The sequence below is a fragment of the Cyrtonyx montezumae genome, unplaced genomic scaffold (genome assembly GCF_038088225.1).
Source record: "Cyrtonyx montezumae isolate F1298 unplaced genomic scaffold, pur_monq_1.0 scaffold_9, whole genome shotgun sequence".
NCBI lineage: Eukaryota > Metazoa > Chordata > Aves > Galliformes > Odontophoridae > Cyrtonyx > Cyrtonyx montezumae.
The window spans coordinates 7,984,851-8,012,031 of record NW_027072100.1 but is presented as its reverse complement, the minus strand read 5'-3'; the positions used below and the strand labels follow the sequence as shown (position 1 = coordinate 8,012,031).

General features: G+C 42.6%; 1 protein-coding gene across 1 annotated transcript in view; it reads right to left on the bottom strand.

The window, feature by feature from the left end:
• Window positions 1-27,181, bottom strand: part of CDH4 (cadherin 4) — a 409,052-nt gene that overhangs the window by 33,519 nt on the left and 348,352 nt on the right. The window contains exon 8 of the mRNA XM_065754409.1: window positions 2,309-2,446. Coding sequence (XP_065610481.1) covers window positions 2,309-2,446 — 138 coding nt within the window. The remainder of the gene's footprint in view (window positions 1-2,308; window positions 2,447-27,181) is intronic.

Genomic DNA, 27,181 nt, shown 5'->3' with positions numbered 1-27,181 from the left:
GATCAGACTATCTGAGGACAGCGAAGCGATTCAGCTTCATTTTAAGGAGACTGATTAACCCGATGCTCTTCTCTGTGCCAGTCAGGGAAAAATCACATCGTGTTTCCATACTCCCATGAAATTCATCCTGGCTATTCCGGGTAGAATATCAAAGACAATATTTTCCATAAAATCAGAAACTATTATTGTAAAATGTCCTTGATTTTCAAATATTTATCAAGTCCCTTGTGCTGCTGTACAGAGCCCTTTGGCCCTTTGAAGAACTCTTTCTTCAGTGATTGAAATTAGAGAAATAATGGTACACAATAGCCATGCTAAGAGAAAGAGTAGCATTTTCTCACCCATTTAAGCCAGTCCTATGTGCAATTCTCTTGATGATCTTCATTCCTTCTAATTCTAACACACACTGAAATATAAAATACTTAGAATTCACCTGAAAGCAAGTTTCCCGTATCTTTCCTTCCATCAGATTCAGCTTTGGAAAATCTTTAAAATTCCCCCTTTCAGATACAGACAACAGCCTGAGTGAAGCCCTGCAGACGACACTACCTGAAATTTCATCTATCTTTCTTCCAGAGCCAAGGACCAGGCAACTTGGGTCATCTGGAACAACCTGTGCTTAAATGATGTGGCCACTAGATGTCATTCCTTTTTCACTCAAATGAAGGTGAAGGAGCTATTTACCTGATGGAATAACCTCCCTTTCAAACAGTAGCAAGATGGGGCTCAGGTAAGGTTGTACTGGAAGTCCTGTTGCCCAGGAGATGCCCAACTTTGTAAGACAGCCACTCAAAGCTTTCCCAGGGGAAACAATCCCATGCTGGCAAGAGAAAGGAACACGTGGCCCAAGCTTTGCAGCACATTTTTGTGGCTCTCCACAACCATATGTGTAATGTGTAAGGAGATATTTAATGACAGCTTTACACTACAAAGCTCAGTGTGTTCACTATGATGGATAGGAAGCACATGTGTTGTTGGAAAACCCAAGCTCTACCCACTGAAACAGCAACACAAGCTGCAGGCTGGTGGCCCATTTCTGACTCAGGAGAAATCTAGTGCTGCCCTTTTTCTGAGAATCCACAACACAGTCACTTCCACATCACTGGGAGATGAGTACACAGCACCCAAGAGCTCAGGGCACAGAATCACAGAACTGCTGGGGTCCTCATGGTGAGATGAAGGCAGGATCCCACTGCTGGCACGGAGCCCGTGGTGGCATCAATTGGGCTTCGCATGACTCTCTGGGGTTCTGCTGCATATTCACAGTCTGTAAGGGTGTAACTAAGGGGAAACTCTGGCACTACATGAATAAATATTTGCATATCCTTAAGATGCGATGAAAATTCAGAATAATATAAATAACGTACACATTCCTGAAAGAACATTCAGTGACATGAGCACAATGCAGTTTTGACTTTCTGTATTTTTAGTGATCTGGTATCAGTTCTAGACAAATCATTTGCTCTCCCTGGTTTACCCCGATATGAATATAGACAGTGGCTACACAGTGTTTTCTCATTTATTACCATGTAGAGCTCAACACTCCTTTGCAGTTATTATGCATGTTTTAGATGTCCTACCTCTATGGATTATGAAGGCTGGAAAGAACAAGACTGCATTATGTCTCCTTCTGTCTTTTCAATTTTATCTTAATCAGCTCTACTAATTTGTCATTTGCAGTGTCTTTATTTTTCCTCTTTCTCCCGAGTAATGAAGACTTGGAGCACACAAGAATGAAACAGAGAAATACTGTACTAATAGAAGTAACATCTTAAACTGATTAAAAGCAGATGTAGTAAAGTATGTCTACACATTTACTGCCGGCACACACAAACACATCTGTTAAAGCTATCAGTACAATACAAATTTCCTGGATAACTGTTACCATTTAGAATATTTACTACTTCTTTGAAATGGTATCCAGGCTACTAAACCCAAAATATCTCTTACTGCTCAGGATTTCACTCATAAGTAATAATAACTCTGAGATGTCTACAGCCAATTGCTGTGAAACAACTGTATCCTCTTTGGTGCAATCAGACATCATCTGTTTGCCACATTATTTCAGCTCCTTTAGTACCTCAGTGAAATTGGTTGCCAAATAGTTTTCCTACCTTATGGATCATTTGTTATTTTCCTTATCCCAACTTTTTCCTTCCCCCCCCCCCCCCAAAATTCTTTATTCCATGGATCTATCAAGTTTGTCCTATCTGCCAAACCAGCAAAGAGAGCCGACTGGCACAAACATCCCCGAATCACAAACACACTGTGTGTCCGAGCACTGCTGTGCTGATGTATTGCTACTTACAGTGCTGGTAGTGAATTCAGGGGGGTTGTCATTCACATCTGTCACTGTAATGATTGCAGTCGCCGTGTTTGAGAGACCGTAGTTAAGATTTCCTTCCATATCTGTGGCTTGAACGATGACTATATACTGCTGAACTTTCTGGAGAGAAAAACAAAACACAGAAGAGAATAAAAAAGGCATCCTGTTAAATGCCTTGGTTTATTTTCCATATACAAGTTCAGTCTTAAGGCTGACTACGAAGTTAGTCGGACTTGAAATGTTAGTAAGAAGACATAAAATTTTCTATTGGATTTTCAAAGCGGTTTCTGCATAGATTAGTGGTTATCACCTGTTTTATAGGAAAATAAAAAATCTTGTAGACAGAAATCCTTAGTTGAGACAGAGAATTTTGTTAATTTTTACACATTTTCTGCAACATTAGTTTGTGTCTTCTGAAAACCAGTAAAAGCTTGCCTTTTTTTTTTTTTCATCTAAAACATCACCAAACACATTAATAATCCCCAAACTGACAGCAGCATTGCCTAGTGGCACTCCAACTGGTTCTGCTCACACAGTTCAATGCCTTCTGACACTTAAAATATCTTCCTTGTTTCAATTCGTAATAAAATCTTCGTTAAAAATTCTCAATTACTTTGAAGAAAGAAAATATCTTGCAGAGCAAACCATCTTGCAGAGCTACCCACATCACGCTCAGGGCATACAGAGCACTTAATCATCGAATCAACTGGGTTGGAAAAGCCATTCAAGATCACCCAGTCCAACCATTAGCCTGACTGAGTCCCACCACTAACCATGACTTTCAATACCACATCTCTTAAATACCTCCAAGGATGGGAACTACACTTCCTGTTCCCGTGTGAGCTGGGACACAGGGACCAAGTTCTGGCAGAGCAATGGAGAGCCCGAAGGGTATGGAAATGGAAGCACAGTGATACACTGGAAAAGCTTTGCAAAAAGCCAAGTGGAGGGACTTTAATGGGAGGAGAGAGCAGCCCAGAGCAGCCATGTGCTGGATGGCTGCCTGCTGCTGGAGTCCAGCACTGCTACTCGAGTGCTGCCCTTTTCCTTTGCTGATGTTACAGCTTGTGCAAAATGTCAGATGCTCTTTGAAACTTCACATGGTGAAAATTAGGTCAGTTAGGACTACTTACTCCCGTAACAGTGTTTCTTGAGCTGCTGTAACTGCTTTAATTCTGTAATTCTTCTGAGCTACTAAAATAACAGAAACCTGAATTCTAGCTTAATCTTGACTCTAGCACTCTTAATTGACAGATATTAATCTGCTAAATTGACAAGACATCACACATAAGGATTCATCAGCACCTTACAACTGGAATATTTTATGGAAATGTACTTTCATTATCTCATGCTGCCCATAATAAAACATGAGGGAGAAACTCTACCTAGCCCTTATTTTTTCCTCATGAAAATATTGCCATTCATTACTCCATTTGTAAAGCACCAATAACTGTAAGGCTAAAATATCCTATGAAAGAATCTGTCTTATTAATCTCAGATTTACAATCAAGCTTTATTATTTAACTAAATACTGTTCACTTGCATTGCAGCACGGTGTTAATAAAATACCCAGGACAAATTCAGAACACTACATTAAAGAAACTTACCAGAGATTGTATCAGTCTAGAGAATACAAAGCCAAAAATGATAGTGCCCAGAACTGAGTTGGACTTGAATCTTTAAGGTCTTTTCCAACCTGAGCAATTCTATGAGTCTATGAGTCTGAGGTACAAATGCAGCATCCCCCAAGAACTGGCTCATATGGATGGGGAGAGGGAAGGAAAGCACTGGATGGACGCTCTGTCCCAGGACTGGTGGCAGCTGCAGCAGTGGGGACCCAGCCAGAGGACAACTGCTGCAAGCTTCACCAAAGCTGCACTCATTTCCATCAGCTGAAAACGTGGCTGTTGTGTTTGGAGTAGAAGAGTGTTCTGACCTGGAGAAAGATGTTGGCTGGCATGTGAGGATGTGTCAAACATGAAAACATGTAACTGAGAGTCGGCTGAGATTTGTCAGCCCTTTAGGCACTCGGTTGCTATCCATACCCATTTTCATCTGAATGCCTCTGGTGTGGGCAGATAAGGATGGCATACTCAAGCACCTAGTTTAAATTTATAACTAATTCAATCTTCAGTGAGATTGGTCCCAGCAGATAAGAAATTACTGATTTTTGTTTTGTTTTCTTTTTCTGTAGCTAACCTTTTTGCTTTTGTGCATTAAGCTGATTTTATTGAACTATTCAATCAATTTCAATTTCAACATGTCTTTCCAATTTGTCACCACATCTCCAGAGGCATCTGTTTGTTGTCCTACTGTTATTATTACTGTTGCAACTATTAAAAAATAGGCAGTCGCATGCCCCCTAGCATATGAGACATTTTCTTGATGGGGTTTTGATCACACAGAATAATTCTGATCTTCTCTTTCTTCACAGAAGTGACATTTTAAAAAGAACAGGATAAAAAAAATACAGCATTGGGGTTTCACCAGATGGCCTTAACCCAGAGAAGTAAAATAGTTTCTGAATGCTTGCTCTGATGGTGATGCTGTGGAACCAAAGATATGAACATCTCCCCTGAGGGGCTAGACTAAAAATCCACCCCACTGAAGTCACTGGAAGGCCCAGTGGCTGGTATTTTTAATAAATCTAGCAAATCTTCATGCTAGAGGAAAGTAAATGTGCTATTTCTACATAAATCAAGGAAAAAAAAAATGCTGATCCTGATAAGTGCGGAGCTTTTAGTCTGACCTAAAAACTAAGAAGAGCTTTTGAAGGAAAAAATTATGAAGGAAAGAATAATTTAAGCAATTGCAGCAGATCTAATCTGTCTGCTCTTCTGTCAATCATCTGATACAGTGCTACAAAGAAATACATCAGCTAAATTTCAGAGGTTGGGAATCAGTTGGAGAATTGGTTAAGGTGGTTAAAGGACTTGGTTAAAGTTAGGCTTTGTACATGGAGGTGGAACAGCTTGAAAGACAGGTAGACAGATAATCAAATAACAGAAACAAGAAGAGATCTAACAGTGCAAAACAGAACATAAAGCAGCAACGGACCAAAACTCTGGGGGCAGCTAGTTCAAGGACACAACCATTGAGGATGGGCTCATGTCCTGACCCCAGATTGTGCAGCAGGGACAAACACCTTCGGCACACGCACTGTGCACGGTGTAGGCCATGCAGATACAGCAATATTCACTCCTTGGGCCAAGCTCTGAGGGCTCATCTGGATGCTGTGTATAATCCAGGTCACTTGTATGAGCAGCCTGGACCCGACCAGGTGCTGGGAGTGAAGAGCCCATCACCAGAGAAGAGCCCGGAAGAGCCTGGCTTGTTTGGTCTAGCAAATGAAGGCTGCTAGCAGATATGATTGCTGTCTATAAATACCTCAGGAGGATAAACACTGGGAAGGCAAAAGAGCAATTTAAACTAAAGGACAATGTTGACACAAGAACAAATGGGTGTAAGCTGGCCAGGAATAAATTTAAGCTGGAAATTAGTAGGTCCTTCACTGCTAAAGCTGTGGGATGCTGGAGCAACTGTCTAGCACAAGGTCTGGGGAGAAAAAATGTTCAAAAGAGTACATTAAATCAGGTGTAAAGCCTTTTGGGTCTAGGTAGAAATTACGACAAATTGATCTAAAGCCAAAACTGGTTCTCTCTGTATTCTCTATGTTCAAACAACTTTTGAAGATAAAAAAGCCCACCAAACCCCACCCCTTTCACAAGGTTTTAGTGTGATGATGGTTTCAGACTTCATAGTGATCTGTATCACCAGACCAGCACTTACACAGGCATGGAGAAAGGAAGAGATGCCCCCTCCAAGTGCAGCTTTGGGCTGCCTCTGCCTGTTGGGGTGCCAGACAGCCCTGCAGGCACTGCCTCACACCCTTGGCACACACACAGCCCTACTGAGACAGGTTTTGAACAAATCGTATTAAAAAAAACAACAACAACATCTAAAGAGCAAAATAGTTTTTAAATGAAATCGTAGCAACAAAGTGCTATCTGTGAACCCAATTTTCACATGTGCGTGCCCAATAATTTTAGGAATACGGCTGCTCCTGGATTACTCATGCAATTAATATAAATCATACATGTGCTGGGTAACTGTGGATGCCAAAGTCCAAAAATGTGGTAATTATGTGATTAAATTAATCTTCATTACGGACAAAAGGTTTGTAAAATTAGGACCTGCATTTTCAAAGCTCTGTACAAATATTGTCCAATTAATTACCACTTCCTGGGAAATGTATGACTCACTACATTTAGCATCCTGTCTAAAGCAAATAAGTTTACCAGGATGTTGCCGTGGGGTTTATTGAGAAGGAATACAGTGGTGAAGGAGATGGAAAATCTGATGTTGGAAAAAAGTCCTATTTCCTCTCATGGTTATCCCTACCTTTTCTTTATATACTTTTCCAACTCCCTTGCCTTTTGCAATGCCAGTGAGAACATAGGATGTTCCTCTGGCTCCCTTTCTAAATCAATTCTTTACATGCTGGTGAAATTTTGATGTTCACTTCTTTGGTATACGACAGTAGCCCGTGAACACAGTAATAAATACTGCACCACAGCCAGGAAAGTCTATTTGAAAAGAAATACCCCAGACAGTCACATGACTCTGGCAGAAGTGCTTTATCCGAAAAGATCGAATGAACATCATTTAAACAAAGCTCACAGGCAGAACCTTGAGAGCATCTGCAATGCTCCCTATGGTTAAATATAAATGCAGATTTCCAGAAGCAGCCCCTGTGCTGGGGGCTTCAAGGAGGCAGCTTTGCTGATGCTGTCTGCAGCTCTGTCTTGGTGTCCAAGTCTTTGATGGAGCTTGACCTTTTCTTTTTCCACATGCAGCATAACACAGTGGCAGGTATGCAGCACCCTCAGCAGACTTCAAGCCCCGTGAGTCTTAATACACACTCTGAACCAAAAAGATGCACTTTGCTTCATCCCAATATCTCTATACAGGTCCAGTCACCCTCAGAGGTGCTCCATGCTACTAGGACAGGTGCAGAGGATCCCACTTCTAAAATGGGCCACTGAGATCACTAAGATCCCCAAGTCCAACCCCAACCAATCCTGCTGTGTCCACGTTTCTCAGTGCCAAATCTCCATGGTATTGGAACACCCCCAGGGACAGTGATCCCACCTCCACCTGGGCAGCCTCTGAAACTGCATCACCCCTCTTTCTGAGAAGGCTTTAACCCACTCAAAACCAGCAGTCACACAATCAGTCCTTCCAGCTTGGCCCAGGTTGAGCATTGAATTTTAAGCGTAAATGTGCCCTGTTTCAAATCAGTAGCTATTTTCTTTTCCGCGTGGCTGCTTCAGAAAGCGAAACAATGCCTGGTGGTGTGTACAGCAGCCAGCAACAGCTACCCCTTCACGTTCATACAGAAGCAGAAGGAAGCATTTAAGTTACCTGAAAGAACTATGATCACAGCGAGGTTATAAAATCACAGAGAGCTGGAAGACCCTCTGGGAGTTCGCTCTGCTTGGCCTCCCAGCAGTGTCAGACCAAGCAGTTCAACTCCTGCTGCCCCTGGCTGCTCTTTTTGTGCTCCTCAGGCAGTGGGAAGTGAGAGCAGAACCCCTCCTTAAGCACACTCCAGGTACAGTGCTGCCGTGATGGTCACCATCGGCCCCCTGCATCCACAGCCCTGGGCCAGGAGAGATGTGAGCTGGATGGAACTGCTCACCTCCCTTGTGTTACTGTGGGAGCCGTGATCCTGCTGAAGAGCCGGCTCCAAGAGTGGTGTTATTGAGTGAGAATCTCATCTCTGAAAGTGATCTGCTAGTTGTCAGGGATACCAAGCGAAGCTTGGAAATATCAACTCCAAACACTAAAAAGAACCAAAACAAAAACAGGGAACTGCAGCAGGGGACATCCAAATAGCTGAAAATGGTAGCACAGAGGGTTGGTCCCAGTGGATCATTTTCCTTATTTTCTTAATGTTTTGCACTACCAATACTGTGTGTAGGAAAGACTCTATTAAACAAGAACAGAGATACTTTTGAGTGTAATTCATCTGAGTTATACTTCACAATTTTTAATTTTTATTTTTGAGTGATGTTTCCTCCTGGTAGACCAGACACTGAGCCTGGGATCTCAAGGCTTTGGAAAACACCCAGGCTGAAACCCCATGGTGCTGGGACACGTTAAGAACAGCAATGCAGACAATCCTGGACAAGGAGAGGGACTTACTGGAAACTGCATACACTAAAACGTCCACAGACACAGATGCACTGTGCAGAGAGTTTGCCACACTGTCCCCAGTTGCCCTCCCTATAAGGTAATGGTGAGTTCTCAGGTACGTGGTATCTGAGATTGGTACGAATGCAGGAGCTGTTTAACCCCACACTCATTTTAGATTTGGAGTTGCAAAGGGTGAATATGACAAGAGGTCACATCCTTTTTATCTGATATTTGACCACAGGCAGAATGTCAGAACCTGAATGTAGAAAAAACTTCAATCCACCCAATTCTTACATCCTATCTGAAATACTTCTTTAAAGTCGATCTAATTCTTTGAAGTTCACTCAAAATCTAAATTGTACCACTACTCTGAAGATCGTGACATTATTTTCCAGTTTTGGAAGGTTTTATAATATGGACATAATATTTGTTGGGATTCTTCTCTTTTTTGGGATTCTTTCTCTTTTTTTTTTTTCACTCAGCCTTGGAAAATTAGACTCCAAGCCTGGAGCAAACAGAAAATAGGGACTGGGCTGTTTTCAGAAGATAAGTATGAAAACAACAATAACAGCAAAAGAAGTACCCACTGTTCTGGAACATTTTTTTTTTCATTCTTGAAATGTTTTATTTACTGATGCTGGCACTGATGGACCTAATCCGTTTCCATGCCTCAAGCAATTCCATAAAGGCACCCAGGTTGAGTCTATTGAAGCTATTCAGACACTACAGACTTACCTCAAAATTATTATCAGAATTATTACCAAAACTGTTATCAGAAAACCCACTGTAAGAGTATCTGTAGTCCTTAGACAGTATTGAATTTCCTGAATAGGAAGACTGTCAGTAAATGAGCTTCTCATATGGTTCTTATTTAATGCGTAAATTAGAATCACACAATCATTAGAAATGGGTTATATCTCATTCTTCAGTGATCAAAATGACAGATCAGACACAAGACCACAAGGAAGTAGGAGAAGAATAAGGAAAATAAATTACATGCTGCTGATTGTCGGCACTGATAGCCATGCGAGGGGGTGACAGTGAGCTGGTACGAGCTACAAATAAATTCCATTAAATAAAAAAAAAAGAAGAGATGACTAATATCTTGGATAATGTATTTTGATTATGACTACCACCACTGAGTTGGTGCCAAAAAAGAGGTGGGCTGTGATTAAGGCTGCAGGCTGAAGCATGGGTTTTTTTGCATTTTCCCAAACACTCCCCCAGCGACCTTTAGTGGGTCATTTAATTTTTTTTCCTGTGCCTCCAAGGAATTGAAAATAACACTTCAAAATAAAATGAAAACACTGTCTTATCTCACAGCGATATTGTGGGAATAAAATCCTTTCGTTTGCGGGAGCACTCGGGCTCTGAGAGGTGGAGAGCTGCAGAAGGACCCATTGCAGTGCCCTTCTGCTGGAGGGAAGCATCCGTGCACCACTGCGGGAGCGTTCCTCTGGACCTCAGCATCAACAAGAAGCAACTCAGACCAAGCAGACACTGCTTTCAATTCACGTCGATGTTTTGCAGGCTTTGTGCCCCAGAGATGTCAGGTCATCTTGCAAAGCACTTAAAAGGAGACCTGAGGAATAAACCTTCCATCTTTTGGCTGAGGCAATTTTTGTAAAACCATGAAATTACATCCAGCTTCTCTTGGACAGGAAGAGACAAGCAATAGTTCAATGTCTAGGTGGTCACAGAGCGACTGTCGCTGCTGAGAGGTGCCCTTTGGAAAATCTGCCAGCATTAAATTGATGCTGCTTGCAGTTTGTGTCTGCCACTTTTTGACAAAAGGAACAAGAGTTGAGAGAGGGGAAAAAGAAAACCACCAAAAACGCCAGGCAGACCACAGGGATGGGAAAGCAAACAACAGTCCAAGAAAATGAAAAAACAAGCTTCTTTGGACTGGTGCAAAACCCAATTCTTCCCATAGCGTATCGTCTTGGTGGTTACCCAAAGGCCAGGCTCATGGAAAAAAAAGAACACCTCGTTATGTCCATTGGACTTTTCTAAATTGCAAAACCTTTACTGTCAAATGCTGCCAGAGCAATTTAATAAACAGGGAGAATGCCTTAATGTATTCTGAAACCGAAAAACCACCCATCATTAGCCCCACATGCTGTTTTCCTACTTCCTCTGCTTTAAGCCATTTAGCTGTTGCAGCTGCTTTTCTTGTAAGCCTGACTTCTGTTTTTATCAGCCTGATTTGTTTTCTGGTCTATGGCTTGATTAAAAAGGAAGAAAAGCCTCTCACAATCCAGGTAAAACTGACTTCTCTAAGCTCTTTTGGACTGGAAGCATGAAAAAGATCATCAAGACGATCAGTGTAGGTCAATAAATAATAATATTGCTCATGATTTATACTTGGTCTCATTTTTTTGCGCAGACAGCCTCAAAATTCCATGCTCATGGCGCTGCTCCTATAGTCAGACCCCTTTATTCTGAGGTCTTCTAAATCCTATCAATGCGTCAATTAAACAAAATGAAACCAATGTGATATATATTCAATGTAATATATTCAAACTATTTTCTCTACTCCTGTCTGTTTAGACCTGGCAGAATGGTGGCAGACAGGAGACAAACCTTGAGAGTCTGTATGGTGTCAGCTCTGTATGGTCTGGATAAAATAAGTGCATTTGGTGCTATTCATTATTCACTGCTGAGAATTATTCCATCACTTTTAAGAAAAAGCTCAGCTAAGTTCTTTCTAGCTGCATATCATATATGCCTTCACCCCTATGAATTGAAAGGAACATCCAAATAATGGAGGAACAGGTTATAGTTGGAAAAGCAGCTGATTTAATTAAATTTGGCAGAATGAAAGGTTAGTGGAAAACAGTCAAATAACTGCAAAGAGATTAATGCGAGATGTTCCCTATTGTATTTCCCTTAAGAGCTGTTCTACACAGTATGGGTGGGGTCATATTTTGTCGATTCGCTGAGAGAATGTGACAGAATTACTGGAAAAGAAACTCGGTTTGGTTGTGAAGTTGGAAATACTAACGGGGGTTCTGTCAAAGACGGTTCTGGCTTTGCTTCACTGGCTTTTAAGAGGGCTATGCTCTCCCAAGTACTGTGACAAATACCTCAGATGCCATCAGCTGGGCTGGGTAAGTTAGTGGAGGCACAACTGGAAGACCGTCATGAGAACTACACCTGGGAGAAACACAGATCAATACGTCCACTGTCTATGGAACTGGCTCAAGGGATGGACTGCCGCAGGACACGCAGCTAAGAGTCCCCTCTGCCCACACCACTCCTCTCCTCCACGAATCTAACCCCCAAATCCACAGAAATATGACAACCACACTTGTAAAGCAGCAATTCTAGAGCTGCTTTGTATCGCAGTGATCCGGCAGCCCCTGCTCCGACCGCAGCATGGGTGATCCTTGAGCTAATCTGCAGGCCCTGCTGGGGAGGGAAATGTCAACTCTTGTGTGAAAACAGGTGCAAAGGAGGAGATCTGCAATGCCGTGGGAAAACAGACCAAAGCTTATCCTGTGAGTAGAAGAATGCTCCATGACATGAAACAATGATGTCTGAATGCGAACAAGATTTGATCTTGTTCAGTATGTATATATTAATAACATCAAAGACATAACACATGGGGAATGAAAATCTGCATCGATTCAGTGCTTTGTGGTTGCACTGTATCCTGGAGGAGAAAAAGGGATACAATCCATACTGAATCTGATGGACAAAATCATACAAGAGAGCAAAATATGGTAATAAACTCCGGGATAACTTAACAAATGCAACGTAACTACAATCACTTCAATGTTACAAATCACTCACTGAACAAGATCTAAGATTAATGGAGGATAAAATGTTATACTATGGAAGCAAGGCATTTAGGCAGTTTTTTAGAAGCTAATTATCCTAATGTTTATCTGTAGATCTACCAGATAAATACAAAAGATTTTTTTTTTAATTAAACACCACACTAATGGATTAGAATGAAGCCATGTTGTACTCTTACAAATGGAAGGCCACCAAATAAAGGAAATTTTTGCAGAGAGCAGTCAGCAGTGCAGTGCTCACCATGGAGCCTGCTGATGTTTGCAGCACTCTGGGGTGCAACACTAGGGGAATGAGAAGCAGATAGACCCCAGAAAAATACCAGTGACTACATTTGACAGTCAGAGGTTTGCAATGGAATGTGTCTGCAGGGAATTTGAGACAACAGCTTTTGATGACGATGTCTGCAACTTTTGTGGTTTGGGTTCAGCTGTGTGCAGAGCTTGCTGCTTCAAGGAGTAACGACCTGTACAACTCAATGCATTACCTGCTCGGAAGGCTTCAGACAAGATTAAAAAAAAACTGGGGAAGCGAGGAACAGGAACAAACAGCTCCATGATGAACTAAGAAACTGCTGATAAGTGAAACGGTTGCAAAACTGGGCTGGCAGAGTGCCACTGTGAGTGTTCTCTGCAATGTGCAGGAGTTTTCCTTTCCGTATTGGGGCTGTCATCCTTAATCGGATCCCCCAGAGCAGTGTCACTGTCTGTCCAGGTGAAACTACAAAAAAGCAATCGTTATCATCCTGGAAACAACACTCCATGTCAGCCATAGGAGGAGAAGGTGTTTTGTTAAGAAACGACTCCAGAAGTGTTTTGATATACACTAAGTATGAAAGGTAAAGCCTGTATTTATTAATTTGATATGAGAAGGAGCAGACCAAGAAGGATTTTCTATAATCCCTGAAGGTCCCAGCTGTAAAAGAGACCTTTGCCAGGGTAACGTGGGCCCTTTCCGTGACTGAATATATGAGGACGGTGCAGTGGCCATGAGCCACTTCTGTAACTGAAGGCAGAATTTAATTTTCTCAGATCACAGCCTTAATCAAACAGCATTTAATTTCTATGCTTTTTTTTTCATGTAAGGGATGCATGGGATTTATGCAAGTGTCAAAGGCTTTTAAGTGACCAGAAACACGTTCCATCTCAGCAGGGGAAAACTTAAAATGGAGTCAGCTCCGTAGAGACCCCATTGCCAACCAACCAGATTTGTGCAATGTGGAATAAACTTCACCTTGCCACAAGGTATGACAGAGGAACTTGCCAGCCATCTTCATGTGATAAAATGTAATTTTTGCAGTTACGTAACTGGAGAAATGTAGCAGATTTTTGGCTATTTGCTGCAAGAGGGAGTTTCAGCATTTCAGTTCTCTCCAGTTCTGGCTCCGTTTCCTCTTAAAAAATGTATGGAAGAGCTGAATTTCATGCAAGAAGCAAAATGACCCTGAATTCAGTAGCATACATTATAAGATATTCAAAAATAACAGACTGAAATGAAAAATCGCACTGCATAATTCTGCCAAGATAATTAACCCATGACCTGATCATCTATGACGCTGCACTGACAAGCTTACTGCTATACTGTAAATAATGCTGGCATATTTTATTTTCTTTGCAGGCACAAATATTGACAAATTCATCCTCATTAAACTTCTGTGAACTGGGAATTATCCCCACTTCTCAAACAAGGAACAGACAGAGGAACTAAAGCTATTTTTTCAGAGGCATTCATCAGTTTGGGGAGCCCAGCTTGAGATGCTGAATATGGTTTTAAGCTTTCTTCACACGCAGAAGCAGAACTATATTGATCAAATCCATACTGGCAATGTTACTTCCTCTCTCCTCACCCTCAGCTGAGACTTGTTTCTATGTGCAAGAAACGTCCTTTTGCTGAGATGCACCAACTTCCTGAGTGGAATTACTTATGGCAGAAAGAGATTTTTTGCCATTGTAACTAGATCCACTGTAAAATTTTGGCAGCAGTTCATCCCTTTACACTCCTAACTAGAACTAGCCCAGCAACAATAAAGTGCAGACTAAGGATATATATGAATTCTATTCTGAGACAGGCAGGGGTATGGATCTATAGTGCTTTAGCCGTGTCTCAGGGCCTGCTCCCACCTCCACCCACAGCCCTCCTCAGGCTATCACATGTTAACTGCAAATGATAGTCCCTATTCTATTCCTGATACTTTCTGAAAATTAGAAAGGACACAGTACTATGTGGCAACAAGAACTCCTCCAAATGAAGTGTTTTTGCTTTGGTTATGATGTGCTCCACCATTGGGGCTCCACGTGGAGCTGGTGAGACCGTTCTTTCCAGGCAGGATGTGCAGGGAGGACCTGGCCCCTGGTCTCTCCTAAGAAGGAGCTCAAGGAGGAGCTGTGATAAGTATGTGTCAAGTGTTTTGCGAGATGGATTAACTGTCTATGGGGAATAAGGTGAAACTGTGAAATGTATGTAATTTTATTGCATTTGTGTCCCAGAGGTGAAGAGGTTTTATCTCATCCCACCAACTGCAGTGTTTACCTTATTCTCGGTTAATGGAAGCTGTATGGATTTTTTATTTCCTTTTTCTTGTAGCAAATGTCAGAACAGTCCAGGTTTAGAAACATTATTATCTGACAGCAGAAACAAAGTGCTAACTCAAACCTGCTGCAACAGGTCCTTACGTTGAATCCTCTGGGTCCCTGACTAAACCATTAGCCCACAGAGCCATTGATTCAGATGATAGATGTTGCACCAGATGAAATCAGTCCTGTCGCTGGGAAGGGGCAGGTGTGGAGCCACAGCACCCATCACAGGGATGATATTCTCACTGCTTCAAACAGAGCAGAGCATCCTAGGCTGTGGATACTGCTGGCAGAGCTGAGGGTACGATCGAGGGAGGGCAATTACCCAGTTAATACCATGCTGCCTGATGAGTGAGCCCAAGGAGAGGGCATGCTGTCACTGCCCTGGATAGGCATGGGGAGGATGCAGGAGCATCTCCTTGGGTAGTTTTCTTGTTGGCTTTTCTGGGTACACAGCAGTGAGCCTGCTGTGTGCAGCTGCACCGGGGCAGGTTTCTGCTTTTGGGGCCGTGTGTACAGCATGGGGAAGGATCATGCCTTGGTGGTTTTACAGAAGAGAAAGGAGCAAACAAACAAAATCAACAGATGGAAATCCTCAGACGGAAGGGGACATACTGGTTATTTATTTAAAGTGCTGCTGAGGTCTAACACAAATTTTCAAGAAGCATTCCATTTAGAATTAGGAGTGGTTTATTTAGCCCATGTTTTCTGTTTGTTTTCAATAATTTCTCATAGCAAAGCACATTTGCTACCAGCGCTCATTCTGAGCATCTTCGATTGTATATTCCCCAGCACTATCCTGGTTGCTACGGAGACAACAGAGATTCCACAAACAACAGCAAAGCTCTTCAGGTGTGGAAGAAATGCACAAAGGAGAGAACCATCCTGTGGAAATGAGATATTCCTGCCCTTGTACACAAGTGTGGAAGATGGGTGAGGGCTATAGGACATACGATGTGCTGGGTCCTGCTTCTCCCTTGCCTCCATGGCACCGAGCTGCTTTTCAGACTGCACAAAGAGCCACGTACCATATCATTCTAGACTCAGTGCCAAAGAACATTTTCTACCTGGATTTGAATAATGTGAATATATTAATTAAAGTTGATAATGGCTGATAATGATTTCCATCAGCAGTAGAATGATGCTATATTTATCGTTATCTCTGAGATTCTCGTACCTAGCTAATTTATACAGAGAAGACTTGAAGTAACGTGACTTGCCATCTTAACAACTTTTCTGATAACACCTTTAAAGTAGCAGAACATTGTTTCCTCAGACAAACGAGTCTGTTTCTTGTTATTTGATGGAAAGCAAAGAGAGGAAATCAAAACCCCAACGTTTTGCTTTGATCTGGTTACCCTTGAAAAGGAGCTAATTTTGAGATGCCACAGCATTGGCAAAGATCTATTTGAGAACCATCTCGCATTTGTATTTATTACAGACATAGAATGCAGACACAAGTAGGGCTATAAGGAGAGGGAGGGCTGGAACAGCCTCCTTCTAAGATACAACAGGAGATACCTCAGAGCCTGGGAGCCCTGCACACACCTTCCCTGGCCTGAGCAGCAGTAGTTGGGCACAGCTCTGTGCACACCCATGGCTTGGGTTTGGTGGTACACACAGCTAACCCTGGCCTTCAGGAAAGCATTAACTCCCTTCAGGCTATGCTCAGGAGTCTGTCAGAAGGGGAGCCTTGGCAGCAAGAAGTAAGAAACTTCTTGTAAAAGCAAGAAAGTGAGAAGTAGGAACAGAGCTGGAAGATGTCTTCTGCAGCTCAGCCTTTGGATTGGGATGGTGGGGAATGCCTGGGATCTTCCCTTGAGGAGGAAAAGAGAAGAAGCACCCAAAGCCAAAGCTCCTCCAGTGGTGAATCCCAAAGGCCTAAAGCCCAGCAGGGCAGAATTCATGGCACAACCCTTCAAGGAGGAAATGTACAGAAACACAGTCAGACACTGCACATCAGCCAGGAATTGTGCTCCCATGGCCCCGGAACTTTAAAAACAGCTGAACCACCCAGACTTGGGATTTTTTTCCCCCTTATTTATTTATTTATTCAATACCAAGTCATGGGTTATACACCTGCAGCTGAAAATTCTGGGAAAAAAAAAAAAAGAAGAAATACGCATTTGCTACAAAACACATCCTGGTTATATAATGTGCATTCATAAAATATGAAGAACAGCTTCACTTTTAGCTAGTAAAGGCAAGACTCAGCAGCATGAGTAACTGATAAGCACAGGTCAGAAGAGCTCGCAACATTAACTACGAAGAAAACATTTTCAGAATTTCAGACTTCCTCAAAGCTGATGACATCACTGCTCATTGTCTCATCAGACCCAGCCTCAGAGAACAACAACAGAAATCTTCTTAAATATTTGTTGTTAAGGTAAATCTAAAATGATTGTCTAGCACAATGTTAATTACATTGTACAGCAATCAAAACAGAGACACTGAGTCTAATGAATCCCTACTCTCACCTTTGGAACAGAACTGGAGTGTCTTGTTCACCTCCTTATTAGTCCATAAATATTCTAATTAGGAAGCGACTCCAGATGAATAGGATTAGCAATAAGGACATTTTAGACTAGGTACACAAGAGATACTCAAAACTCTCATGTCTTATCTAAGGCTCTCCTGACATTTATAATCATGTAGAAACGCTAAATTTACATAGCTCTGCCTAATTAGACATGGTTGCAATTATGTTGTGGGCTTTCTTTTTATCCTGCCCAAGTATGACTTACACTGTCAAAACAGGAAGCAGGAACTGAATAGAAGTGCAGTAAGAAATAAAGGTAATTTCTGTTTTAATTCTTTTTCTTCCCAATTTGAAATTCACACTACAAACCCACTTTTTAGATCCCAGGCAAGAGCTGGCTATTATGGATCTAAGTCCAGATCACTGCTGCTTTAAATGCACAAATGAGGTTTAATCAGTACAGCTTCAAGAGCGGGCACTAAAGCAGGCCAAATTCTGTGAAAGGTCACACGTGCACTGCATGGAGTCAGTGGGCTGCTCCTGCTCTTGATGAGAGGAGGAAACAAAGCTCCTTGAAACTCTCCCCCTGCCTATGTATTTTGCTGACCACTTTGTGCTTTTCAGATTGAGTCCCTCTGTCCAGACAGAAAGAGCTGCAGTCTGACATTGCTGAAGGAATTCTGCCTTCCGTGGTCTTCAGTAAGATGGTGAGAAGCAGGTAATCCATCAGACTGTATTTTCTGAGCAGCAACCGCTGGCATTATTGGGCAGGAAGCTGATAAATGATGTGTACATTGTAGTAACTGAATTTCAATATATTGTCTTTGGTGTCTACAATCACACATAGAGTTCTTTTACCTTAGTTCAGACATAATTCAAAGTAAGTGCTATGCACACAGTTCAACATGGACGTGAGAACTCATAGTTATCGGCAGACATCTCCTGCATGGAGGAGATGGCCATACACGCGTATGGACTGCCAGGACGGGGCTGTTAGGAAGTTTCTAGGGCAAACAGCCGCAAATCCATTTTATTGACTGTTGAAGGTCTAATTCTCTCTGCTCCTAGAGACGTTGTTTATCAGAAAAGCTGCACCTTATTTGACTCATGTCACGTTTCAAGCTCCACGCAAATGATGCCAGCAGTGACAGAGCCCCGGGAAGCCGGGCATTCTGGTGGCAAAGGTCAGTGGCCCTAAGCACAGCACCACGAAAGAATACTGTTTTTAATAAAGACTCAGGAGGAATAAGAATACAACCAAAGAATGTATTGAGAATCTCTGAGCTTAGCTGCTGGGAATGTCAGAGAGGTGAAGAAAAGACAGTTCTGCTTGTGCAGGTGTGCAAAAGCAAAAATTAATCAATTAAGAAACCAAATTACCTCCTTTTGCTAACTGAAGAGAAGCGTATCATACAGTAAATCGATCCATGCGAGCACACTCAAACCGTTCAATGGTTTAACAGGTCAGCAGCATCCACCACATCCAGGGTCAACCCAAAACCTGCTGAAGCCCGACTGCAGTCTTCCAATGAATTCTGAAGTCATGCTCCACTGAAATGGACAGATCTGACATGTTTCTGAATATCTGTATGAAATAAGGGCAGCTGTCTGCTTCTAAAAGGATGTAACCCTATATTCTCTTTGGGTAGGATATCAGCCCGATGCCTGCTTTCTTATCAAGTTTTCTAACCAGGACTTGCATCAGTCATGATGGGTGGATCTGAAAGCTCATGATGACAGCCCAAGGAGTTGAAACAAAATCAATAACCATACCAACACCACTCCCATCCCCTGCTCTGCTATATTTAAGATCAATCAATATGCATAAGTGACTAGCGCCAGGCACATCTGCACTAGTCTAGCACATAATCAACTTTGTCTTGTCTCATTTTAATATAATTTTCCACCATATTAGCAGTCTTTATGATATCCTGTCTTTTCAAATAGACATAATTCAGAATCACTACATAGCTCAATTGGACTATTTCAGTTGCATGCAGACCCACACACACAAATCCACTCTTAGGTGACGGCCTCTCCTCACTGCCGTGGTTGGGATTATAGATGCAGTCAATGGGTTTGCAAGGAGGTGACACCCGAGGCCCCAGCCAGCTGCCATCAATACCTCTGGCAGAGCAACCCACGTGTAGGTGTATATGCATATCCTTAACAGACTGGGAAATGAAATGAACAAACCTATCAAAGAGCACGCTGAAGCACCCTTTAAAAACTGCACGCACTTTTAATGACTTGGGTGAGGGTTGCTGTTGCATGAATTCGTTTAACGTTAATGTCCCTTGTTTGCTGTAAATTTCACACTGAGAAATTACCAGGGCAATTCTAATGGAGCTGAAGCCTACAGCTGCTCTCTATGATAAAGGAGGAAGTAATTATGAATTCCTCTGGGAAGCCACAGAAAGTCAAAGATCTTCCTCGGAAGCGTTCCCTGAGGAGCTGCTCGGCAGCAGGCTGCCAGGCGCACAGTCACTCCGCGGAGCTGGGCACGGAGTGGGATGCCCATGCTGGCAGCCACCACACCATCAGCTGCTGTTCAGTCTGAAGGCACTGAGAGCTGGAGCCTGCAGCAGCCCCTGCCATGAAGCATTCCAACCACGGCAGAGCGTGGGAGACGTACTGTGTTCCAAGTTCAGGTGATACCACGGATCTAAATGCTAATGCAAGATGAGAAAAACAAACACTGAGCTCAGGGAGCTCATGGCTGAAGTCTGACAGATGTTTGCATCATGAGGGGATGCCAAAGTACATGAGCTGTCCCACTTAGAATGGCATTTCTAGGTAGGTTGCTCTGAATGTAATGCCTTCTAATTATTTCCATGGAAAATACAACGCATACTAAGAGCACAATAACACTGTTGGATAAAGCAAATTCTCAGCCACAAAATGCTATTTTTCAACATAGCCACCATTAGCTGTGCATTTTTGTCAGCGATGAACAGGAGCCCGCATGCTGCACTTGTACAAATCTGCACAAGCAAAGGTGATTCACTTTTAGTGTCACCACCCACCGCTTCACTGTGCTCACATTCACTGTTTGGTCCCCATAAATGTTCAGCAAGTGTCAATGAATGTCATTGGATTGCATGTTTTCCACACGGAGGAGTTCAGTTCCACACCTTTGCTTCATACGCATTTTCATGTCGGACACCATTGTGTCAGAGTGCCCCACTGCAGCCATCCATCACATGACAACAACGTGTAATGGAATATTGGTGAGAAGGTTCAACCTCCACTGCCATCCCACCAGCATCTGCCTCTGAACTCATGGGGAAACATAATTAAACAGCAGGTATTAATTTTGGAGCAGCCAAAATATATCCCTCCGAATCCAGAGCTTATAACCTTTGCCAGACTTGACATGAAAAATGGAAAAAGGGCAAGAACACTGCCTGCAGAAACTCCTGTCACTGTGCACAGAAGACAGAGTGCTTCATCCCCTTTGCTCAGCAGCAGCACCCCTGCACTCTGAAGGCACAGCGGGGGAGCACAGCCCCAGCCTGCACCCGGCCCCCTGCACTGCCCCGAGCACAGCCCCAGCTCACAGTCAGATCGTGCTTCTGAGATGATAAAGCAGCTCATTCCCAGTACGGAAAGAGGAGAAACATAAGAAACAAAATCACTAATGGAACAGACAGGCAGAATTTATGCTGTCGCTGCCCGTGCGTCACTCACAGTAACGCAGCTCAGTGTACTTCAGGCTTGTTTGCTGAGAACAAATATAATTCTTATTTATAATGCAACAAAGGATAAAGCGGGTTGCAGGTTTTCTGGTTCTGATAAGTGTCTCTGTGATTATTTCTTCAATAAAAGCCATCGTGTCTTTCAGATTATTCTTTCATGTTTCATTCTCGTTCAGAACAGAGAAGTTGCAGAGGAGCCTCTCCGTACCCTGAGTCACTTAGTTTATTTTCTCATTTGCAAAACCCGGGGGCCCACTGGAGAACACTTCAGGGGTACTTAAGAACTTCTGAGCTCTGGGTTGAGCTGCGTGGACGGGGCTTGTGGTGGAACGTAAGCACCGCACGGCTCTGGGAGGCGTCAGCGGTTATCAGGTAATTGCCTCCTGCGAGATGACGACGCGCCAGCAGCAGGCGGGGGGTGTTATCACGGCGGATCATGACACGGCACTCTCCTCGAATAGCAATCATCAGGCTTTCTGAATCAACAGTGAAGCACGATGCTGCTGGGAAGGCTGTCGGTGGCCCCCCAGCACATCAGCATGCTCCAGGCACGGCTGGCTGGGCTGAGAGGGGGTGAGAGATGTTAAATGAAACGTAACCACCTGCTCGGACTTTCTACTTACTTTTAAATTTCTCTTGCAAAAAATCTATCCTGTTATTTACCGTATCTTCTTTTAAGGTATCTCTCACCCTATCATTTAGAAGCACAAAACGCAGTGAGATTGGGATTTTCCGTGTCAAAGTGTCCCATTGAAATTCAGACACCTCCTTCTCACAGTCTGTGCAACGCTGTGAAGTAAACAGGGCCCGGACCTCATTGCACAAAATCCCCCAACAAACTGTGTGTTTATGCAATGGTGTACGTATTTAGGGCTGCTCCAGAGAGGTACAGCTGGTTAGACTTGAAAATAACTGCCTGTGTGAAAACACAAACAATAATTTATGGAACTTGAAATGAATTTTCGCAAGATGTTTTGATACATTTTCCCTGAGTGCTCCCCTGCACATCTAGTCATTAACTACGCTGTTTACCTTACCTTATTTCCTACGGACTCTGTAAGAAAGCACCAGGTCTGTGCTCCTCTCTCAGCACGCTGCAGTACAGCATCTGGGGTCAGCATAATAATGCAAAATCCACTTCTCAAACCTGTCAGTCAGCCTTTGAAGATGCTATACTGCAGGCGATGGCCACTCTGAGTTACATTAATAGGTTCTTATGGTGAACAGCGGAATTAGCTCTCAGTGGAACATCCCTAAATACTCTTCCTGATACGGCAGGATGACAGCAGTGGCAGAGACCATACAGAGACCTGAAGAGGCTCAAGGATGAAAGCAGGTGGAGAACACTGCAACAGTTTTTCATCGGAAGTCAGTAATGGTGAAAGTGCTCCCAAGGAAAGGCATTCAAAATCTCTTACTTGAAGTTTATTCTTACACTGCAAAACAGTCCCTTGTTTAATGGTTTGAGACAACTTTTTTAAAAATTGATCTTTCAAAATGCCAAACATCATTTTAGAAGGCCAATATCAATGTGACATTTTTGCTGCTATTAAAGAAAAGTCTGTTGGTTTTTTTTTTCTTTCCAGATTTTCTTCTGATCGGTAATTGTGATTTTTTAGATTCATTATTTTGACTTGATCTGGGGGCAGGAAACTCTCGTGGGGCATTTCATGCCTCCTCAGGATTATCTGCATAGATGGCTGCTGCTGCAGCAACCTGCACTGATAAGGATGTAGCTGAAATTTTCTCTAGCTCGCTCTTTCAGGTTGGATATAAGGAGAACTTCTTCTCAGAGGAAGCAGTGATGCAGAGGCACAGCTGCCCAGAGGGGTGGTGGGGTCACTGTCCCTGGAGGTGTTCACGAGCCATGGAGATGTGGCACTGAGGGACGAGGTCAGTGAGCATGGCGGGGTGGGCTGAGGTTGGATGTGGGAATCTCAGAGATCTTTTCCAACCATAAGGATTTCAAGATTCTAATATTCTCTCCAGCTTGTGTGCTCACAGAAACACTGCTGTGACAAAAGCAGCTCCAGGTGGGCCATCTAAAAAAGATCCACCCAATGTCCTGAGGTTTCCCTGGTCTACAGGCTGTTTTACCAGCACTAGTAATGCTAGCTCACAGAATTCAGCTTAGATACGTTGGTGTGAGCTTCAGCCAGGGTCGGGATTGCTTTGTAAACTGATGATACATTGAAGCCATGTGTTCATTCAGCACTTCTCCAGCCCGTGCTGGAGGATGCTGCCTTCACTTCTCATCTCTAGGGCAGATTTTTGGTTAGTGAGGAATCCCGGGTAATCTTTTATGTTTTTCCCTTAATGCTGAAAGATGTATCCATTCAAGCCACATCTAGCTGCTGATTTGCAAGCAAATGCTGTTCATTACCTGTTCTGCCAAACATCATGTCTTGTGGTATCAAACATCTAGGGGGAAAAATGCACATAATTGACAAATCTAATAATGCATTTCCTATCACACTCCTCTTGCACTGCCATGGCCACGAAAAGATGGAATCAGCCAAGATGAAAGCGCTTTCAGGGCTGAAGTTTAATGGCGAAAATAATTGCAGAAACGTACACATCTCCAAAACAAACCACTTTCCAGAATGAATAATGCGTCGAGTAGCCTCTCATCTACTACTTCAGTTCACCTCAGTACAAGCTCTCCTGCAAGCAAAACACATCCAACATTCTGTAGGATGTTTCAGACCCTGTGGATCTTTACAGCTGAGACATCTCCTCTCTGCTGCAGACACACTGCAGGGTTTGTAGACCTAAACAAAGAAGGATGCATTTCTGTTCCTCTTATCTCTTTAAAATTCTCCTTGAGAAAGCGAAGGCAGAGCTTTCTAAGTGAGTATTTTATTTTGCACACGTTTGCTTGGGTGATGTCAAATCCTCTCCTTGGAAAAGCAAGGATCTACCAGAAAAGCGATACCAATTCTGCAGAAATTGACTTACAAACCTTGCCTCCCACCAGTCTATCCCTGGCTGAGCATCTGTCCAAACTTTCAACCATTGAGATGAGATTCTTCCTTTTAAACTGAGTTCCATGTTGGTATGGATATGAAACTGCAACCTATTTATTTTTCATAAAGCTGTACAATTAAGACTGTAAAGGCCAACTTACTGAATGCCTGGGTAATATGAGTCACCGCGTTTTATTCAATTAGTCCCCCTTCTAAATTTTAGCCATTAGATATAAGGTCACTCAGTATGTGACCTGTTTACTTTAACTGAAAACGACATTTATTTTTCCAGAGAGTCATTCAAAACAGAAAGCACTTTAAGCATAAGAAATGAACTGCTTGAATAAAACATAATTGTACTGACACATACTCTACTTAATGAGGATTTCTTACATTAAATCCCCACTGATTTTAAAAATTGTAATAAAAGAACAACAAGGAAAAGGAAAATATTTAGCCTAAAAAATAGAGTGAGATTACTATGACAAGAGAACAATGTCTCGCAGCTCTGCTACTACCAGCTCCTAGGTTCTTTAGTGTGAAGTTCTGGGAAAAGCAACACACATCTCGCATGTGACACTGGGTTGGCATTATTCAAGAGATCCTCCTGCAGTCTGTAATCAGTGGAGAATATTCCAAAGTGTGGTACCTGACGTTGTGTGCGATGACTTGTAGTCTAGTGATGCTCTGAACAAGAACAGTTGCTCTCCCCTTCAAAGAACTATCTTCTGCACCATTTTTGGATACTAATTTGTACAGAACTCAATGAATTTTGCAGCATTAACGGTGCAGAATAACAAGCTCCCACATTTGTATCCCCTTTTCACACATTTTGGTCTTTATGGAAATATATTACTACCCCAACAACTACATGCCCTGTGATCCTGACACTATTGCAAATCTCTGATGAGTTGCACTACAGGCACTAGATACACTACTGCTTTAATTCTGGCTTACAGAGCACACAGTGGTCTCTCCTTGGTTTATACTGATAACTTTCCATTTAAAGGGTACTTTCAGAACACAGGACTCTGTCTTCTGATGGTGGTGTGCCTCTGCATTTAAGCTTTCTTTTTCTTATGCCCTGTTAAGAAAAGTAGCTGCTGCAGACTGAAACATCCTGTTACTCATTCATTCTCTAAAAAATGCATCAATGCTAATATTTTAATAAGAAATGTAGTCAAAGATGCTCATAGGAATGGGTTATGTTACTAAAGAAATACTACTGTAAGTAGAAAGAAAGAGTTAACAAAGTCTCTCTTTAAAATGCTAATAACAGACAATGGTCTGTGGATAAGTTAATTAGCGGAGCCAGCTTGTGTTTAATTATTTCACTTGACCTGGTGCAGATTTAGACAATAATCCCTTTAGAGAGGGGAATGGGCTGCTGGAAAGTATGTGATGTATCAGAAAAAAAACCTTTAAATCTGCCTGAGCTGAGAAGGTAGTCTTCTATCTAAAATTGGAAAGATACACTAGTCTCCACTGTACGACAAGCTCAAATGGAAAACGAAATGCAGGTCTGAACCAGAGAGATTATGCTAAGGACCCGGTGAGCTTTCCACTCCGATACTTAATTTTTTTTTTCTCTTCCCATTCAGCTGGGATTTTACTATTGAATAATGTATAAGCCAACCCACTGTAGAAAGAGGTGGGATTTTATGAGCAACTTGAAACAAGTGCAACCAGACTGTACCAGAACTCTCACAACATACTAAAATGTGTGTGAAGAAAGAAAAGGGTTTGTAGACTGATTAGTATACGTGGAATTTTCATACAGGAGAGGCTCTGAAGATTTCCACATTTAAAAAGAAAAGAAACCAAACCTGATTAAGTTGGGTATCAGTCCTATTCTTGCTCAGACTCTATAATCAAATCCAATTAAATTCAAAGGTTTTTTTTATCTGAGTAGGTCAACCCCAAATCATGTAGCTTTTCAATTTGATAACAGCTCTTCAGCAGCATGCCCAAATATGAATAAGAAGTCATTACAGTTTAGAAAGTGAATCAGCACCATCTCCTGCAGGAGCTGTAGCATCCTCGTGCCAGCAATACCTGAAGGAAGCCAGGCAGATAGAAGAGGGTCTAAGCCAAATGAAAAAAAAAAAAAGAAAAAAAAAAAAGAAGCCAAAACCAAAACTGAACTGGGACCTACTTTGGCAGTAAATAGTTTCATACACGATGTGTGAGTGTCAGTCAAAGGGTAGGACTCATTCTTAGTGGAATTCACTCCACGGGAGATGTTAACTGGTTGTAGGTTAACTTCATAAACTCGCTCTGTCTGTTCTGTGGCTGGAGCATCCTCCTGTATGTATGAACGATCAGAAAGGACGTGGTGCACTGGGACCTGAGATGAAAAACTTCATAGAACAACTAGACTGATGAAAGCAGCATTGTTGTTCCATTTGATTTTCTTTATTAAAAATGTAACGTGATGGGGAATTAAATGCTGGGACAAGAGCAAGATAACTGCACGCCACCTGTCAGGTGTTCACTGCAGAGAAAAATGCTGCAGGGCCGAGGTGGCGTCCCCATCAGCACCTCTGATAGCCACAAGCCATAAAGCTCTTCATCACAGAATCGTGACAGATGAAGCCCCCTCAGCCTCTGCAAATGTGAAACCAACCTCTGAAGCTGATGGCATGTCCAAAAAATGATGGGTCCTTCCTTGACCCTCACGAACCACTGTGATGTTCTCCTCCCATGAAGGGCAGGAGCCAGGTGGGGAAGTTTCACTGCGGCCCTGTCACGAATAGAGCACTTCAGCAAAGCCAACAGCAAGGCAAAGAACTGCTGGAGATGAGTTCAAAACCAACATCAATAAAATGTTAGAACAGAGAGGGTTTGTAGGACTGTTGTCCTGGCAACGTGTTGGCCATGATTGTCTGAATCCCAAAGAATTCATGGCACACAGCTGAAATAACAGCAAGAGTGTGATAAGGTTTCATGGAAACCATCAGCTTGAGCAGCTCCCTTAACCAAATAGGTGCTGGCTGGTCATACTATTGCAGGATGTGCAAACTGCTCCTTCCCCAAAAGCAGAGGTGTGAGGACCAACAGCTATCGGTCAGGGGCCAGCAATGCAAGCTGCCATGAAGTGTGCTCTGTCTGTCCAGGCACCGTGATTAATTGTGGGTTCTCTG